This window comes from Syngnathus typhle, linkage group LG7, assembly GCF_033458585.1.
Source record: "Syngnathus typhle isolate RoL2023-S1 ecotype Sweden linkage group LG7, RoL_Styp_1.0, whole genome shotgun sequence".
Classification (NCBI taxonomy): Eukaryota; Metazoa; Chordata; class Actinopteri; order Syngnathiformes; family Syngnathidae; genus Syngnathus; species Syngnathus typhle.
This window is the reverse complement of record NC_083744.1, coordinates 18,425,275-18,440,854: the sequence shown is the minus strand read 5'-3', so window position 1 is coordinate 18,440,854 and position 15,580 is coordinate 18,425,275. Positions and strand designations below refer to the sequence as shown.

At 57.1% G+C, this 15,580-nt stretch overlaps 4 protein-coding genes across 5 annotated transcripts; 2 read left to right on the top strand and 2 right to left on the bottom strand.

The window, feature by feature from the left end:
* The first annotated feature begins 97 nt into the window (after positions 1-97).
* pot1 (protection of telomeres 1 homolog) lies at positions 98-5,813 on the top strand. Of its 2 annotated transcripts, XM_061283944.1 has the most exons (19): positions 98-225; positions 320-392; positions 461-549; positions 639-746; positions 1,013-1,087; positions 1,158-1,232; positions 1,323-1,440; positions 1,596-1,726; positions 1,816-2,121; positions 2,200-2,355; positions 2,957-3,141; positions 3,220-3,302; positions 3,728-3,757; positions 4,003-4,159; positions 4,235-4,467; positions 4,574-4,712; positions 4,785-4,870; positions 5,055-5,149; positions 5,266-5,813. In XM_061283944.1, the coding sequence occupies exons 1-19, from the start codon at positions 121-123 to the stop codon at positions 5,497-5,499; spliced, it is 2,478 nt and encodes an 825-aa protein (XP_061139928.1). In that variant the 5' UTR covers positions 98-120; the 3' UTR covers positions 5,500-5,813. The 2 variants fall into 2 exon arrangements, with proteins under 2 accessions (XP_061139928.1, XP_061139929.1); XM_061283945.1 differs by lacking the exon at positions 5,266-5,813 and having other exon boundaries at positions 4,966-5,105.
* A 111-nt stretch (positions 5,814-5,924) lies between these two features.
* On the top strand, positions 5,925-8,790 carry LOC133157431 (prosaposin receptor GPR37-like). The gene is made up of 2 exons (XM_061283946.1): positions 5,925-6,995; positions 7,656-8,790. Exons 1-2 carry the CDS (start codon positions 6,189-6,191, stop codon positions 8,457-8,459), a joined length of 1,611 nt encoding a protein of 536 aa, XP_061139930.1. The 5' UTR covers positions 5,925-6,188; the 3' UTR covers positions 8,460-8,790.
* A 2,043-nt stretch (positions 8,791-10,833) lies between these two features.
* On the bottom strand, positions 10,834-13,282 carry LOC133157525 (hyaluronidase-1-like). Its single transcript, XM_061284134.1, has 6 exons — positions 13,127-13,282; positions 12,683-12,864; positions 11,920-12,592; positions 11,589-11,858; positions 11,418-11,507; positions 10,834-11,303 (listed from the first exon to the last, which is right to left on the bottom strand). Exons 1-6 carry the CDS (start codon positions 13,265-13,267, stop codon positions 10,968-10,970), a joined length of 1,692 nt encoding a protein of 563 aa, XP_061140118.1. The 5' UTR covers positions 13,268-13,282; the 3' UTR covers positions 10,834-10,967.
* A 143-nt stretch (positions 13,283-13,425) lies between these two features.
* LOC133157436 (hyaluronidase PH-20-like) lies at positions 13,426-15,543 on the bottom strand. The gene is made up of 5 exons (XM_061283953.1): positions 15,406-15,543; positions 14,910-15,143; positions 14,113-14,847; positions 13,942-14,031; positions 13,426-13,857 (listed from the first exon to the last, which is right to left on the bottom strand). Exons 2-5 carry the CDS (start codon positions 15,129-15,131, stop codon positions 13,522-13,524), a joined length of 1,383 nt encoding a protein of 460 aa, XP_061139937.1. The 5' UTR covers positions 15,132-15,143; positions 15,406-15,543; the 3' UTR covers positions 13,426-13,521.
* Positions 15,544-15,580: the final 37 nt, after the last annotated feature.

Sequence of the window (15,580 nt, the reverse complement as noted above, 5' to 3'; positions counted from 1 at the left end):
CCATCCATCCATCCATCCATCCAGCCAGCCGTCAGGCTGTTCCCACCGCATGCAATAAGACACCCGCTATTTTGTTTTTGATTCATTTTTTAGGCCGCCGCCACCGCCGCCACCACCAGGATGCCTGTCATTTTGTTGGCAGAAAAGGCGTGGCCTGGCAACCTGACCATCGTTCCTATCGCGCACATCAACGTTGCCGCCAACCACAGCCACCACTCCATCAAGGTGAGCTCTTGGCAACAAGTCCCAAGAAAATCAATGAAAGATGACACCAGAAAAAAGGATCAAATCCATAAATGGCGCGTGTGCGTACATCCAGGGGAGAGTGGTGCACAAAGGACAGCTGCTGGCGTCATCGAGACACAACTTCTTCCTGAAGATCATCATTGAAGGTAGAAAGATGGACCTGAGCGTGGACGGCAGCGTGAATGAGTTGCCGTGGTGTTTTGCGTGTCCAAAGACAACTCGGAGCCTCGGGAGGTGTCGGCCATCGGCGTGGTCCTGCTGGACAAGTTGGCCAGCGACTTCTGCCCGGCTGTCAATCAAGGGGTATGTTCAAGCGGCAGCTGATGGAAAATGTGCAGATTAGACAAGCAAAACCACGGCCCCGCTTTGACGCTTTGAATCTTCTCCGTCAGGACGAGGTGACGCTCTCGGGCTTCACCGTGGGCGATCGTCCCACGGTGGAGATGGGCAGGCAGCATCCCTGCGTCCTGGAGATGTTGGGAGATGGAGCCTTTGTTCACGTGAGGACCAGGATGGAGATTGAAATCAAAGGAAATGATGACTCAAACCAAATACTCAAAAAGGAAGACAAGATGTTAGATGGGAACAGAATTGATTCGACAAATAGCAAGATCATCATAGGAAGCAAGCTGTGGTGGTCTTTATCTTTTTTTTAATTAGGCTAAGAGTTGAACTCTCCGGACAGAAAGACTTGAGTCTTGGATCGCTGACCATTTTGGCCAGTTTGGTCTCCAAAAATGCAAAAATCTGCTCTTCTGTGCTTCAGGTGTCTTGCTCCCCGCCCACTGACCTCTCGGGTCCACAACAAGCCCAGAAGAACCAAGGTCCAGCGACTTCCTCGGTCAGAGCGCTCGCCACTTCCTTGTGGAGTTGGGCGCCGAGAATGCAACATCTGCTCTTCTGTGATTCAGGCATCTCGCGTCCCGCCCGCTGACCTCCTGGCTCCACGACAAGCCCAGAAGAACAAAGGTCCAGCGACTCCCTCGGTCAGAAGCCCGTCGGACCGATCCTCGGCAAATGTGAGAAGCGCCGCCAGCGTGGTGCTTTCTGCTCATGGCTCCGGTGTTGTTGCGCAGGTTTCCAGCAAGCCAAAGCGCGCGTACGTCAAGCTCGGGGACCTGAAACCCGGAGATGTGGTCAGCGTGTACGGCGTGGTGGTCTTCTTCAAACGGCCATTCAAGAGCCGCGGAACAGGTCAGTCCGCTCGGAGCGAATCAAATTGACACGTCAGAGATCGCGCCATTTTCCCAATGTTGTCGTGTGGTGCAATCGCATTTCTTTTTTTTTTCTCTCTCTCTTTTTCCAAAAAAAACAAAACAAGCGGCAGCCATTTTGTCTCCCCTCGGCAGATTACTGTTCCAGCCTGAAGATCACTGATCAATCTCAGAAATTGATCAGCTGCACCATTTTCTGCCCCACACTGGAGTCGCACCCGCAAATCTTCCAGAATGGCGACATTGTGCGCTTGCACAAAGTCAAGGTTGCGTATGCCAAGGGGGCGGGGCGGGGGGGAGGGGTCAATGTGTCGACTCGCACCAGTTCTAAGGCTCCGGCCGTCACCCCTCGCAGACTAAGCTCTACAAGGGTTCCCTCGCCCTGATCAGCAGCTTCGGCTTTTCCGCCATGACCTTCAGCGGAAAGGAGGGCGACGACTTTGAGCCTCAGACCTCCAGCCGGACCTCCAGCCGGACCTCCTCCTTCACCGAGGACGACTACGAAAACGTGAAGGCGCTGCGGTCCTGGGCGGCCGACCAGGACCTGCTGCACCCGGACCCTGGCGTGCCGCTTTCGGGCGTCCAGCCCGAAATGTACTTCAACCTCACCTGCCAGCTGCTCGCCAAAGCGCCTGTGGACTCCACCTGCACCCTGCTCAGGGTCTGAAAGCTTTTGCTTTTTTGCTTGGGGCCGCCGGGCTTTTTAATCAGGGCCGCTCGCTCGCTCGCTCTTTGGCAGGTGTGGGACGGCAGCCGGTGTCCTCACGCTCTGCTGCAAGTGACGGTGGACCCGCACGAGACGGAGGGCCCCGCCTTTTTCTCCGAGGAGCAAGAGATGCTTATCGCCAACGTGCTGGTGTACGACAACCACGTGGAGTGCGCCCGCCGCCTCAAGGTCAGACACGTCAACGCCGTCCAGCGGGATTGTGCGGCTTGTGGTTTTCGTGTTTTGTGAGATTTTCGGTCGGCCCCGAAAAGCAGGAGTGGGGTGACACAAGTGTTGAGGTGGAAGGCGTCACTATAAAGTGGCAGACTTTTGGCTTGGAGTGCTTTTCCATCCAGCAGCCCAAATGCCCCCCCCCCCCCCCCCCAAACCTTCTTATTGGCGGCGCTCGGCCCAAGATGACTCGCTCATCTTCTTCTTGGTCTTCTCCCGCTCCTCAGCTTTACGAGTCACGTATGTTTGCTTGCGCCTTCCTTCAACCCGTCAGGCCCACGGCGCCACGCCGTTTGATTGCCTCTGACAGCCGACGTTGACGCTTGAAATCATCGTCGTGATGACGTGGTTTTGTCATCTAGGCTTGGCGCGACAACATTCAAATTGGGGTGGGAGGCGAGTCGTCTCCAGGCGACCGACTCACCCACCGCCTTGCAAAGTTTGATGCAACAGTGCCACCTGCTGGCCTCCGCAGTCACAGCGCAGGCGGGAGCCAAACAAATGTATTTGTTTCCGTAACAGCGGTACTCTGATCCTCTTGCTCAATGTCTTCCGCCAGCCCGGGGACTTCCTGAGGATCTTCAACCTGCGAGCCGTCCCGGGTTCCGTCAAAGTTCCTAAGCAGAGCGGCGGGCAAGTGGAGGAGGTCAACCTTCTGGCCTTCCACCTTCACGGCGGCACGGCGTACGGCAGGGGCCTCTGCGCTCTGCCCGACAACAATCCCGACGTCCTAAAGCTCAAGAGGTGACGCCTCGGCTCCTTACCACGCCCCTTGTCTCAATCCGTCCGTCCGTCCGTGTTGACTTGCTGCTTTGCGTGCAGGGCAATGGAGCTTTTCCATGCCGCCAACCAAGTCAACGACTCTGCCATGATGGAAGTGGATGATGCGCCTCCGCACTCTGCAGGTCAGCCAAACACTAGCGCGCTTGTCCACAGCGGGCGGGGCAGGCGCCATCATCTTGGAAAACTGAAACCTAAACAAACAACCTGAGAATATTTTCGCCTTCCAATAGTAAAAAATGGAATGTTACTTGGCACAACATTTCATAGGAATATAAATCAATCATTTTCTGTAAATGGTACTTGAAATGATCTTTGCGTGACTGTGGCTTTTGTTACTTTCTTAATGAAGTTGAGCTTGCGCATAGCGCCCTCTGGTGTCCACAAGAAGCGTTTTGTCTCTCTTCATTGAGTAAATTGTGCATTCAACAAAGACTCATGCACGTTTGTCACACTTTGAAGATATTGCGAGGCTCACCACGTTTGGCATAACACCGTCTCTCCCGTAAGTCATCTCAGTGTCTTGATGCCGCCTCTCTCCTGTTTTCAGCGGGCGGAGCTTCCATGGAGTTTGGCACAGGTAGGAAACACCTGGAACCATAATATAGTATGCATTTAAAAAAAAAAAAGTAGATTCTGCTCAAATCTGTCAAATTGCTGCGATTTCATTTTGACACCGTGTCACCCTGAAGAAACGTGTCAAATGTGCTTCAATGCCAAAAAAAAAACCCGACTTCAGGTCTCGACGAGCATCGTCTTCCTTCTCTTGCATATGCCGGCCTCGACGTTGGATTGTTTTGTGACTTGTGTTTGCGCCGCCCCAAGTGAGAAGGTGCGCTCACGAGGTGGCGCCCATCACGCTGGGCGAGCTGCTGCGTCACGAGCCGGGCGGCTTTCATCACGTCCGAGCCCAGCTGGCCTCCTACGAGCCCCAGAGGCTGCATCGGGCGCTCAAACTTTACTGCAGCAAGTGCAACGCCATGTACGGGTCGGGTGGCGCGCCGCTCCGCCCATTGGTCGGCCCCGGTGCTAACCCGAAATGTGCACGCTCCTCCAGGGAGGAGGTTCCCAACGACTTGCACGTGCAGAGCGTTTTATCCGGGGAGTCGGGCCAGCCCAGTGGGCCTTACGTGAGGCCGTTCTGGTGCTTCGCGGGCAGCGTGTGCCCACGCGCTCCCGCCGCCGCCGCTGACGACGAGCCCGGCGACACGTCCAAGCGCGTGGTCAGATTTTACCAATCGGCGCTTCTCGTGTTGGAGCGCAGGACCAAGGAGTTAATTTTGTTCGCAGGTAAAATGAGGACTTGCACAACAATGGTTGTTGCCTGAGGCCAGCCAGATGGAGAATTAGAAAACACAGATTGGTCGCCAACTCTTCTGTCTTCCTTTTTTTCCAGGTTACATGCTACACGAACTACGCCGTATGGCACGCAGGTACCTGAATGTGGTTCCTGTCAGTTGGGCACCAAATGGTCACCTGGCGCTGATGGACCTGAGCGCGCCGTTCCTCTTGTGCGGAAGGAAGAGCTTCTACGGGTCGGGACCACGGACGCCATAATGTCCGTCGTCATCTCGCCAGCTGGTGACGTTCTCTCTCTCTCTCATCAGGTGTAAGCGGTGTTCTAAGGAACCCGCCATCATGGACCCCACACTCCAAGGAAGCAAAGTCATAAATGAGAAGGACATCGCCAAAGGTCCATTTGCTATTTTTAAAATCCCAATTGATTCCCCTGCTGTAATATCTTTGACCAAAGTGCACAAAATTGTCTTCATTTTTCACATCCTGTAGGTGACCCAATACTTTGGTCCAAATGACACGGCTCACTTCTTCGTCTGTATTCCAATACTTTTGTTGTGATTTTCTGCTGCGTTGGATAGCATTCGGCATTCAACTTCTGAAGTTGGTCCTGGTGCTGAAGTTCCGCCTGCAAGACGGCGACGACACGCTGGACGCCTTCCTGTGGAGGGACGCGGTCAGTCCGAGCGGGCGGGCGGGCGGGCGGGCAGACTTCAGGCGGGCGGGCGGGCAGACTTCAGACGCGCGTCACGTCACAAAGCCAAAGCTCACAGCTTGTGTGTCTCTGATTAGGAGACCTTCTTCAATGTGTCGGTGGAAGACGCAGCGACCAACCAGCGGGCTCAGGGTCAAATCCGACAAACGCTGGACTCGCTTTGTCCCCCAGAGGGCGCTACAGGTGAACGACCGTGGCTTGACTTGTGCGTGGCGTCATACAGCGATAGCGACGCGGACGCGGACGGAAAGGCAGAAACCTTCTACCAGGTCTGCCACACGAGCGCACGAACATCTTCAACGTTGACGTAGGAAAAGTCATTTTTGCTGGATTATTCCAAAAGGCTCGTGTTTCTTTTCTCATGTTGCTTCTCTTCAAATGAATGCAGGCGGGCCTGAGGCAGGCCCAAGTTCAAGTTATGTTTGCTTTCTGTTGAGTCAGGTGCAAGGTTTGATGTCTCATTGGGAGTGAAAAGTCAGCAAAATGTGGAAAAACGTACGAGGAGACATATTGGGACTCGTATAGAAGCAGTGAAAAATAGAAGTGATTTATTGTTGTCTTATTTCTTGACGAAGCGATATGCTGCTGCCTGTTCAGTCAATAAAGTCTTTGGTGGCCACTTTAATCTGGAAAGACATTCATTGACCATTGAAATGAGAATAACTTGGAAGTCGTCCACCTCACCCATTGCCCACCCGGCCCCCTCTTAACCTCAAGCGACCCCCCTCTTTTGGGTCCGCCCCCGCTGCACCCCTCCATCGCCCCGGGCTCTTCGATCACTACACGCCGACCGACCGACCACTGCGCCTGCTGAAATCGCCCCCACGCCAAGCCAAGCCAAGCCCCAGCCCCTTCTCATCGGAGGCGCTTATCTTCTCGGAGACTATGGGCTTCGACTGGTCTTTTGAGGGCCTTTTTTCGAACCAAAGTTGACATGGCTCGCGCGCCGTGGGACTCTCGTCGGTGTCGGGCTTAAGGGAACCCCAGCGCGCCATCCATCATGCCCCTCCTGAATCGGCTGCTGTGCGTTTGGATGTGCGCCGAGGCCGTGGCCGCTGCACACGCACACGCGGACGAGCAGAGCCGGCGGTGGCGCACTTTGAACGGGGCGCCGTCGCGGGACGTCCTCCACCCGGAGTTGGACTCGGAGACGAAGTGGTCCGAAGCCGCCGCCGCAGCGGTGGAAGCGCCGCATGCACCGAGCCCGCTGCGTAATTGGAGCGGACACCCGGCGTTGGGCGCGGGCGCTGAGCGGCCAGTGAGCGAATACGACCCGCCAGCGAGGACAAGGAGGCGCGAGCGGCGTCAAAGAGGGAACGGCAAGCGGCGAAGCGAGCGTCTTGAGCGCCGGGCCGCCGCCGCCCCCGCTGCGGCCGCCTGGCCGTCGGTCATGGCGCAGGAGCAAGACGAACCCGCCGAAGCTCCGTCGAGTTCCAACGCCAGCAGCACCAGCAGCTACGACGAGTACGCCACGGAATCCCCGCCTTTGGAGCCCGGCACCCCTCGGAGCAAAGTGAAGCGGGTGAGGAACCCCTTCTACCCGCTGAGCGCGGCGGCGTACGGCGCCTACGCGCTGCTGGCGGCCGCCTTGGCGCTGGTGTGCGCGGGCGTGCTGGGCAACGTGTCGCTCATGTGCATGGTGTGCCACAACTACTACATGAGGAGCATCTCCAACTCGCTGCTGGCCAACATGGCGCTGTGGGACTTCCTGGTGCTCTTCTTGTGCCTGCCGCTGGTGCTCTTCCACGCCCTCACCGACGACTGGCTGCTGGGGGAAACGTCCTGCAGGCTCGTCCCTTACCTGGAGGTGAGCGGCGCCATGTTACTTCTGAACTTTGATTGGATTTGTTCGATCTTTCTTATGGCCTAAGGACAGCAAAAGGCCAAGTAGTCCCAAATAGCACTTTGGGCCTGCCTTTCATCGTTGTGTGGGGTTCGCTCGGGTTCTTTTATTGTTGATCCTTCCTGAATCCGTCTCAAAACAAGATTAAAAGTGTTTAAATGCAAGATGGCAGACTGCACGATAGCAGCTTTAATATTTAATCTGCTCAACATGAAAAAAAGAGGCCGGCACGCACCTGCTGATCATGTGACAAGCTCTTAGCCAATCACAGCGCAGATGACAATTAATGAGGAACGCTGCTGGGATTAGCACAGGGTGACCCCCCGCCCCGAGCGGCCCATTTAAATGTTGTGGTTTTCTTTTAATCCTTTGAATTTAATCTCTTAACTAGACGTATTTTATTTTTGACAGGCTGTTGGTTGTCTTAGTTTCTTTTGTTCTGGAGGGAAGGGATGATCATCCCTCTGTTCTTTGACGTCAAACTTTGTCTTTTATGTTGGCGGGATGCTCATTGGATGTTGGCGCTGCAGATGATGCCTTGTCTTTTGTTGCGGTGTCTCCTGTCCTTTGCTAACGTGTCCTCGTGCCCCCCCCCCATCTCCCTGCCTCCCTCCCTCCCTCCAGGTGGCGTCTCTCGGTGTGACCACGTTCACCCTGTGCGCCCTCTGCATCGACCGCTTCCGCGCCGCCGCCAACGTGCGCTCCTACTACGAGATGACGGACAACTGGGCGTCCACCAGCGCCAAGCTGGCCGTCATCTGGCTGGGCGCCCTGCTGCTGGCCCTGCCCGAGCTCCTCATCCGCCAGCTGGTGACGGAGGAGGAGGCCTGCGAGCGCTGCGTGCTACGCGTGTCCACCCGCCTGCCGGACACGCTGTACGTTCTGGGCCTGACGTACGGCGGCGCCCGCCTGTGGTGGTTCTTCGGCTGCTACTTCTGTCTCCCCACGCTCTTCACCATCTTCTGCTCGCTGGCCACCGCCCACAAGATCCGCGGCGCCGAGCGGTCGGCGGCGCCCACTCGCGGCACCAAGAAGCAGATCCGCCTGGAGAGCCAGATGAACTGCGCGGTGGTGGCGCTCGCCATCCTCTACGGCTTCTGCCTCATCCCCGAGAACGTCTGCAACGTGGTGATGGCCTACATGGCGGCGGGGGTGGCGCCCCGCACCCTGGACGTCCTGCAGCTGCTGAGTCAGCTGCTTCTGTTCTGCAAGGCGGCCGCCGCCCCGCTCTTGGTCCTGTCCCTGTGCGAGCCCTTGCGCCGGGCCTTCTTAGACTGTTGCTGCTGTTGCTGCCGGGAGTGCGGCGGCCCGAGCGCCGGGGACGCCGCCGGGGACGCCGCCGGCGCCCAGCTGGAGCTAGCGCGCTGCGACGCCGACGGCGGGGGGGAGACGTCGGCAAATTACGCCTCGGTGGGGACGCACTGCTGAGACCCGAGACCTACCGGCCGACGCTGTTGATAGATGGCACAGACGCTTTTAGTCGACAAAGTTTACGCTGGAGCCAGAAAGCATCTCTTCTCTTCCTGTACTTGATAACAGCGCCACCTAGCGAGACTGGTATGGTGGTGGTTTTGGCAGCAGGGCAGTGGTGAACGACCAGCGCTGACTGTGACTGAGACTGGTGGCTCACAAGCTAACCTTAGCTAAACGTAGACAAATGTTGCATTCCTTTCATTTGCGTTGGGGAGGCCGTCACGATTGTACTTGAGCTGCTAATGTAGCCGTGTGCTCACTTTATAGGCGAGATTAAAAAAAGTTCCACGTGTCTCTTTTGTTTGGCGTGGCCACCTTAGTCACCGACCGGCTGCATCTCTGCTTTTGAGGGCTCAACTCCAAAGGCCGCCATCCCATGGAGCATTTTTCACCTCCAGCCAACGTGCGGTGTGAGTACAAGGGCCGCCATTGTCCTCTCGCCCGCCCGCCCGCCCGCCCGCCCGCTTGCCCGCCTCCGCCGTGTGAACGGACCCACAGTGCCCTGACACTGATGTATTGTGTTCTTTCTGGGCCGTAAACAAGCACCAGAAAAATCCCAAATAGGCTGGGAAGCGCGGCGGCTCCCGCGAGCGACACTTCAGTGCCGTCCCGTCCCGTATGCTGGCATGCAGGCTAAAACGCTATTGTCAGCGTCTTACTTTATGTTCATTGATGAGAATAATTTGACGCTATCTAGGGGCTCATTGTTGTGTTTTTGGCAGGCCTGTGTGCTGCGTGTTTGGGTCTTTGTGGAGCAGGCTGGTGGCCCCCTTCGCCGCTCCAGCAATTAGACAGAGCCCATTCATTGGTACACAATGGGGCGGCAGGGACGGCAGAACAAAACGCTCAAGCAAGCACACGGATGTCCTGGCAGGGCAGGGCAGGGCAGGGCAGGGCAGGGCAGGGCCGGGTGCTGCTCTCACTAAGTGATGGTCCGCTTGGTGGTCTGGATGAGGTGAGCATGGCGTAGGTCTGGTTGTTTTTTTTAAATCTTTCATTTCATTGACCACATTGCCAGTCCTGTGGCCTCCCACTGGTTTCCCACTTGCTGGCACATGACCACCTGACTTTATCAATAGTTTGAAAAAACAAAATCATGCACTTTGACGGTTACTTGTTTTGGAACTGCCCTGCCCTGCCCTGCCCTGCCCTGCCCCTCTCTGGTCACGTGAGCAGGCATTGTCTGCATGTTTTATTGGCTCAATCAGCGCACGACAAATCACTGAGGCAGAACAACGCTCTGTCCGGTCCGGTCCGATCCGATCCGATCCGGTCGCTGGTGGGTGTATCCGGTTGCACGGCTCTCGTCCCGATGATGTCGCCCCTTCCTCCCTGAGCGTCGTGGATGGGGGTGGAAGATAAATTCCCTCTTTGGGCAGCTGGTGACCTAAATAGCTTCCGACAATGAAGAGTGAGGACAATTAAGCGCTTCAAGCCCCCGTCCCGACTAACCCGACCGCCATCTTGTGTCAGAGCACATGACACACGTACGCCTTCGTACATTTGTGCGCTGCTGCATTTTCTTGTCACACAAGCGAGCGGAGCGCTTGCCATCCATCCATCCAGCCATCCATCCATCCAGCCATCCATCCATCCATCCATCCATCCATCCGGCCATCCATCCATCCAGCCATCCATCCATCCAGCCATCCAGCCATCCATTCAGCCATCCATTCAGCCATCCATCCAGCCAGCCAGCCAGCCAGCCACATTTGTTCTCCAGACGTGTCAAGTAAAAGCTGCCATTCTCTTGCACACAAAAGCGCGTCTGTTGTTGATTCTGGAGTTTGACGTATGTATGCATGCTGAATACGTCCAGAAATCTGAAAGGCAAGCGAAAACGTCACGTGTTGTTGTGGAATGTCTTCGGGAGACCAAACAATGACGGTGTTTGTTTTGGCATTCACAGAAAGGAATGCACTTTTTCATTACTTCTTGATCATCTATTTCCTAATGCAAAATGGAAAAAAAAAATGCCTCTCATTTCTACGTATAAAAAAACCATGGCAGTCTGCGAGATGCAATTGCGGCGCCCCCTGCAGGACTTCAGGCTCAACTGCAGCTGTGTCAAGTCATGAATATTTTTGCTCAATTTACAAAACCAGAAAAAAGTGACAACAAAATCTGATGTACTGTGCTTTTCTTTCATTTGCAAGTTGCCCCTCTGGCTCCCCCTAGCGGGATAAACCTCCAACGCAGAACTGCAGCAGTTGTCCGTCCGTCCGTCCAGCCCAACTAAAGTTGAAACGGAGGTACCTTCTTTTTTTTTCCCCATTCTTGACGTCTTTTGACATTTTGATTGTCTTGATGTGCACAAAACAACCCCATCAAGATGGGACTAACTTTATTAGCCACAGTGAATTTGGAAAAGTCGACATTTTGGGAGTATCATTCAAGTTTGAACAGCGAGTACGCTTGGAATTAAATACAATCAAATGTAGGTGGCAGCATGCGTGCGTGCTCTCAGTTGTGGCCGTCGTCATGGAGGACGTTGAGGGTGGTGGCCGAGCGGCACGGCTGCTCATCGTAGCACGTGCAGTCAAAATGGCGCTCAAATTGCTCCACGTCCTCCTGGGACAGGCTGCCGCTCACCACCAGCGGGCCGGCGCGGCGGCGCCGCCAGATGCGGAAGCGGCGCGGGTCCAGGTGCAGGTAGACGTCGTCGTCCCACCGCTTGCGAACGCAGCGGCCGCGGCCCTGGCACAGCGCCGCGCTGCACATCCTGGTCGCCGTGGTGACGTTGAGGATGTACGGGTTCATCACGTGGTCCAGGTGGCGCCGGGCGTTGAAACACGAGTCCTGGGGGAGGGAGGGAGTGAAGGAAGGAAGGCAGGCGAAGGAAGGCAGGCAGGTAGGCAGGCGTAAGGTCGAAGGTCGGTCAGAGTCTTGAAAGGAAGCCGCGTTACTCGGTACCTCGCTTTTGACCACGTCCATGTCCCCCCAGGAAACCACGCCGGCGGCACCCAGGGCGGCCGCTTCGCCGATGGTGCTGACCAGATCCCTCTGAAAAGAAAGCAGGCAGGCAGGCAGGCGTGCGGTGAGACGGAAGCGTCGGGCCGCCGTCCTTTAGGACCCGTCGCTCACCTCCGACATGTACTGATCCGCGCTGTCCTTGTAAACGGGGCGGACGTAGGCGTAGACGGGGATGGCGTAGGAGGCGTGGTTCAGCGCCGCCACCCTGGCGGCTTCCAGCAGGCGGTGGCGCACAAAGCTGCGCGCTTGCGCCGAGTCCCGCAGCGCCGCCTCCAGGTAGATGGAGGGGTAGAGGGCGGTGGAGTGGCGCCACAGCCACCAGAGCTCGTCGTTGCGCTGCATCTCGATGTCGGGACACTCGCCGGTGAAAGTCGCCAGGTCCTGCTCGGAAGGTGGCCAAAGTTGAGCGAGCGCCGCACCTGCTTGTCGTAGAGTTGCGGACCTGCTTGTAGTTGTAGTTGTAGCAGTCGGGGTAGAGGTAGTAGCCCCACAGGCGTTTGGGTCTCAACTGCTTCCCGAGCAGCAGCGAGCGCAGGAAGTAGCGCTTGGCGGCGTCCTCAAACACCGCCTTGGCTCGCGCCTCCGCCTGCTGCTCCGACAAGCTGCCGCCGTTCTTTTCCCTCACCCTCTGGACCGAGAGCTGCCGGTAGACGTCTTTGCTGCCCCAGTTGCGGACCCACTGCGGGCGCCACTCCTCCAGGTCCAGCACGGCCAGGCCCGGCCGGTCGGCGGGGATGTAGAACTCGACGTCGTCCTCGGCCAGCTCGCGGTGATCCCGGAGGTCCACCAGCTGGGGCAGGCCCTTGTCCACAAACTCACCCGTGTCTTGGTCCACGTAGGGGACGATCCCGAAGCGGTCCGTGTAGAAGATGGAGACGCTCTGGTTGGTGGCCGACCTCAGCGTGCTGCTCACCAGGTGGAAGTGCGACAGGTCCAGCGGGAGGCCGAAGCGACTCTCGCACAACTCGGTGGGCGCGTTCCACGCCAACAGGAACGGGCGGTCCCACTCGATGGGCGGCGACGTCCGCGGCGGCGGCGGCGACTCCGAGGCCCGCCCGGAACCCAGCAGCACCAAAGCGGTGAGCAGGTGGGCCGCGTTCGGGGCCATCGTCAAGCTGCGCACAAAAAGCAGTCGCTTGGAGCAAAGCCGCCAAAACGGAGACGTCTGTCTGAAGACGGACGGATGGACGGCCGGCCGCACCAACCTGCCTGCCGCCGTTTGGACTCTCAGGAGCTGGCAAATTGTCCTCGGGCACGCTTGGCTGGCTTGGCTGGCTTGGCTGGATGTCGTCCAAAGCCCAGATGAGCTTCCTCTCTCACCTTCCTGATGAAGATGAGGAAATGACGGTGTGGCGTAAGTCCGGACTCGTCGAGCAGGTTGGGAAACCTTAAGCAAGAGCAAATGTGCTGAGTCAGCAAAATCATGTTTGGAAAAAGGAAATCTTTGTATTTTCTGGACCTTTTTGTGCTTTCCAAGCATCGTTTGCAAAAGTCCTTTTTTATGTCCATATTTCTGCAGCTGAAAGCCATCGTCAAGTCATTGCTACCTACGTCATGCTTTTAATCCCTCATTTGAACGTCCAAGATCAATTGGAATTGAGTTAAGCGCAAAGAAGATGGAGAATGCCTCTCCAGTTTGACGCACTCACTGGGCGGCTTGGCTCACCTCTCGGATGACGGAGCTTCCTTCTTGCCAGCGAGCGACACAATCGCGACCGTCGACAGCTTGGCTGTCCTTCCCTCCGTCCGGATGCAAGCAGTTGAGCACAATGGTGCGCTTTCAACTTCATCACCTTTGTGATGTCATCAAAGCAAAAAGCCACAAGGGACGTCCCTTTTTCTCCTAGTACGTCACGTCCTCGCTCGCTTTTGGGGCTTTTTGTTGTCAAACAAATTTGAAGAAAAAGAGCTTTTGGCCATTATGTAGACAAATCAAACTTGACTCGCATTGTTGTCAACATTTTTATTGGAGACCATCCACACATTCAATGAAAGTTGAAATGACATCATGGCCTAGTTACCAACATGGCCGCGCCGGACCTGGTCACACCTTGATGACCTGGATGGCAGCGGGCGGCGGCGCCAGTCGCGCCTCGCACTCTTGTCCGGCGTAGCACTGACACGTGAAGTGGCGGGCCCAGGCATCACGCTGTTCGGGGGACGGCAGGCCCACGGCCACGTACTTCCCGTCGTCGCCTCGCAGGATGTCAAAGCGGGCGGCGTCCAGGTGGAGGTAGACGGGCGCGTCGTAGCTCCGCCGGACGCAGCGCCCGCGCCCCTGGCAGAGGGCCCGGCCGCACAACGCGGCCGCCGCCGTCACGTTGGCGAGATACGGGTTGAGCGTGGACCTCAAGTAGTCGGACAGCGACCGGCAGGAGGCCTGAAAGACAGACGGCACGCTTTCTGGATTGGTCGCCAGTGCCAGCCAGTCACAAAGGAAGAAGAGCCAATTTGCCATGGTTACCTTGTCATTGTAGTCACTGCTCCCGCCCCACATGACCACGCCGGCGGCCCCGAGAGCGGCCGACTCGCCCACCGTGCTCACCAGATCCACCTGCAAAGTCAGGGAGGCTCGCTCAAATTGGCCAGGCCGGGCTCAGTGGGGCTCCGGCACAGGCTCAGGCTCAGGACTTACAGCGCTCTCAAAAATCCCCTTCTGGCCTCGATACAGGGGTCTGGAGTAGACGTAGACGGGCGCGGTGTAGCGGCGTTCGGGCAGCGCCGCCACCCTCAAGGCCTCGCGCACCCGGTGCCGCACGTAGAGAGCCGCCCGGGGCGAGTTCCTCAGGGCGGGGTGCAGGTAGACGGATGGGAAGAAGGCGGTGCTGAGCTCCCACAACCACTGCAGCTCCCGGTTCTGCTGGCGGGACTTGGCCGAGCAGCGGCCCGTGTAGTTGTCCCTGTCCCAGCCGTAGTTGTAGCAGTAAGGGAAGAGGTAAAAGCCCCAGCGGCGGCTGGGGCGCTCCCCGACTCCCAGACGGATGGTTCTCTCCATGAAGCTCCTGGCGGCGCTCTGGAACTGATCTACGGCCAACCGGAAGATTTGATTCAGGGATGAGAACGGGGATGCTTGCAAGGCGCTGGCCAAGGACAGCTTTTGGTAGATGCGCTTGGCCCCCCAGTTCTGAGCCCACAGGGGGCGCCAGGACTCCCAGTCTATGACGGCCAGACCGGGGGACTGGTCCTGGGCTATGTCGTGGTGGATTTGCCGCCTGGCCCTGAGCAGGTGTGCCGTCAGGTTGCCGTTTTGAGGGACGCCGCCCTGGCGGCGGGCCCTCCTGCCGAGGTCCATCTTGGGGTAGAGGCCCAGGCGGTCCTCGTAGAAGATGGTCAGGAACTGGCCTGGAACCGAGGCCGGCGTGGTCACCGCCTGCGTGTGAGCCAACAGAGGTTCATGAAGCTTGATCGGAGCCGAAAGGCGCCCAGCCTCACCTGGAAGGCCGAAGTGTCCAGTGGGATGTCCAGACGCTGGCACTGCTCAGTGCGGGCGTTCCAAATGGCCACAAAAGGGTGCCCGGGGATCAAGGGCGGCTCGGTGGGTGGTGGCGGCGGCGGCGGCTCGGTGGGTGACGGCGGTGATGGCGAGGTCATAACGCTCAGGATGAGGCAGGACAGCAAGCGCAACAACATGCTCGTGCTCATGCTCGTGCTCATGCTGGGGACGGACTGACAGAAGAAGACAACACTTTGACATTTCTCCCTGGCTCGCTATTCATCGGAGTCACTTGAGAGCAGCACGTTGAAGACGACGGGAATGAGAGTTGGATGGTGAAAATGCATTCAACGATTGCCTCCTAGTCAAAACCCCAATGAAACATCAGATTGGGATTGAGAGAGGTGTCAACCCAAAATGGTTAGATATGAAAGGAAGAAGATCAATCGAAAGTCAATCTTTTGCTCTTGGAATGGGAGAAAAAGAAGTTTGTACCTGCGTGTCTCCTCTGCGTCGCCCAAGTGTCAAATCGACGCAACTTCTCGTGTCAAACAAGAAACGACAGACACGCAGTTGGTCAAGTCCTTTTTGGCTTTATCAGCAGTCAGCCATCTGCTCTTGCTGTTTGCGTCTTCCTCTTTTACACGCACGCACGCACGCACGCTTTTAG

What these genes read in the sequence shown, in the direction of transcription:
- pot1 (XM_061283944.1), top strand. Translation starts at nt 121, where the DNA reads ATGCCTGTCATTTTGTTGGCAGAAAAGGCGTGGCCTGGCAACCTGACC. An exon ending in ACAGCCACCACTCCATCAAG is followed by an intron (nt 226 to 319) that starts GTGAGCTCTTGG and finishes GCGTACATCCAG; the next exon opens with GGGAGAGTGGTGCACAAAGG. An exon ending in CCTTCCTGTGGAGGGACGCG is followed by an intron (nt 5,150 to 5,265) that starts GTCAGTCCGAGC and finishes GTCTCTGATTAG; the next exon opens with GAGACCTTCTTCAATGTGTC.
- LOC133157431 (XM_061283946.1), top strand. Translation starts at nt 6,189, where the DNA reads ATGCCCCTCCTGAATCGGCTGCTGTGCGTTTGGATGTGCGCCGAGGCC. An exon ending in GGCTCGTCCCTTACCTGGAG is followed by an intron (nt 6,996 to 7,655) that starts GTGAGCGGCGCC and finishes CCCTCCCTCCAG; the next exon opens with GTGGCGTCTCTCGGTGTGAC.
- LOC133157525 (XM_061284134.1), bottom strand. Translation starts at nt 13,267, where the DNA reads ATGAAGTTGAAAGCGCACCATTGTGCTCAACTGCTTGCATCCGGACGG. An exon ending in GTCCAAACGGCGGCAGGCAG is followed by an intron (nt 12,593 to 12,682) that starts GTTGGTGCGGCC and finishes TTTTGTGCGCAG; the next exon opens with CTTGACGATGGCCCCGAACG. An exon ending in TGGACGTGGTCAAAAGCGAG is followed by an intron (nt 11,304 to 11,417) that starts GTACCGAGTAAC and finishes TCCCTCCCCCAG; the next exon opens with GACTCGTGTTTCAACGCCCG.
- LOC133157436 (XM_061283953.1), bottom strand. Translation starts at nt 15,131, where the DNA reads ATGAGCACGAGCATGAGCACGAGCATGTTGTTGCGCTTGCTGTCCTGC. An exon ending in AGGGGATTTTTGAGAGCGCT is followed by an intron (nt 14,032 to 14,112) that starts GTAAGTCCTGAG and finishes CTGACTTTGCAG; the next exon opens with GTGGATCTGGTGAGCACGGT. An exon ending in GCAGTGACTACAATGACAAG is followed by an intron (nt 13,858 to 13,941) that starts GTAACCATGGCA and finishes TCTGTCTTTCAG; the next exon opens with GCCTCCTGCCGGTCGCTGTC.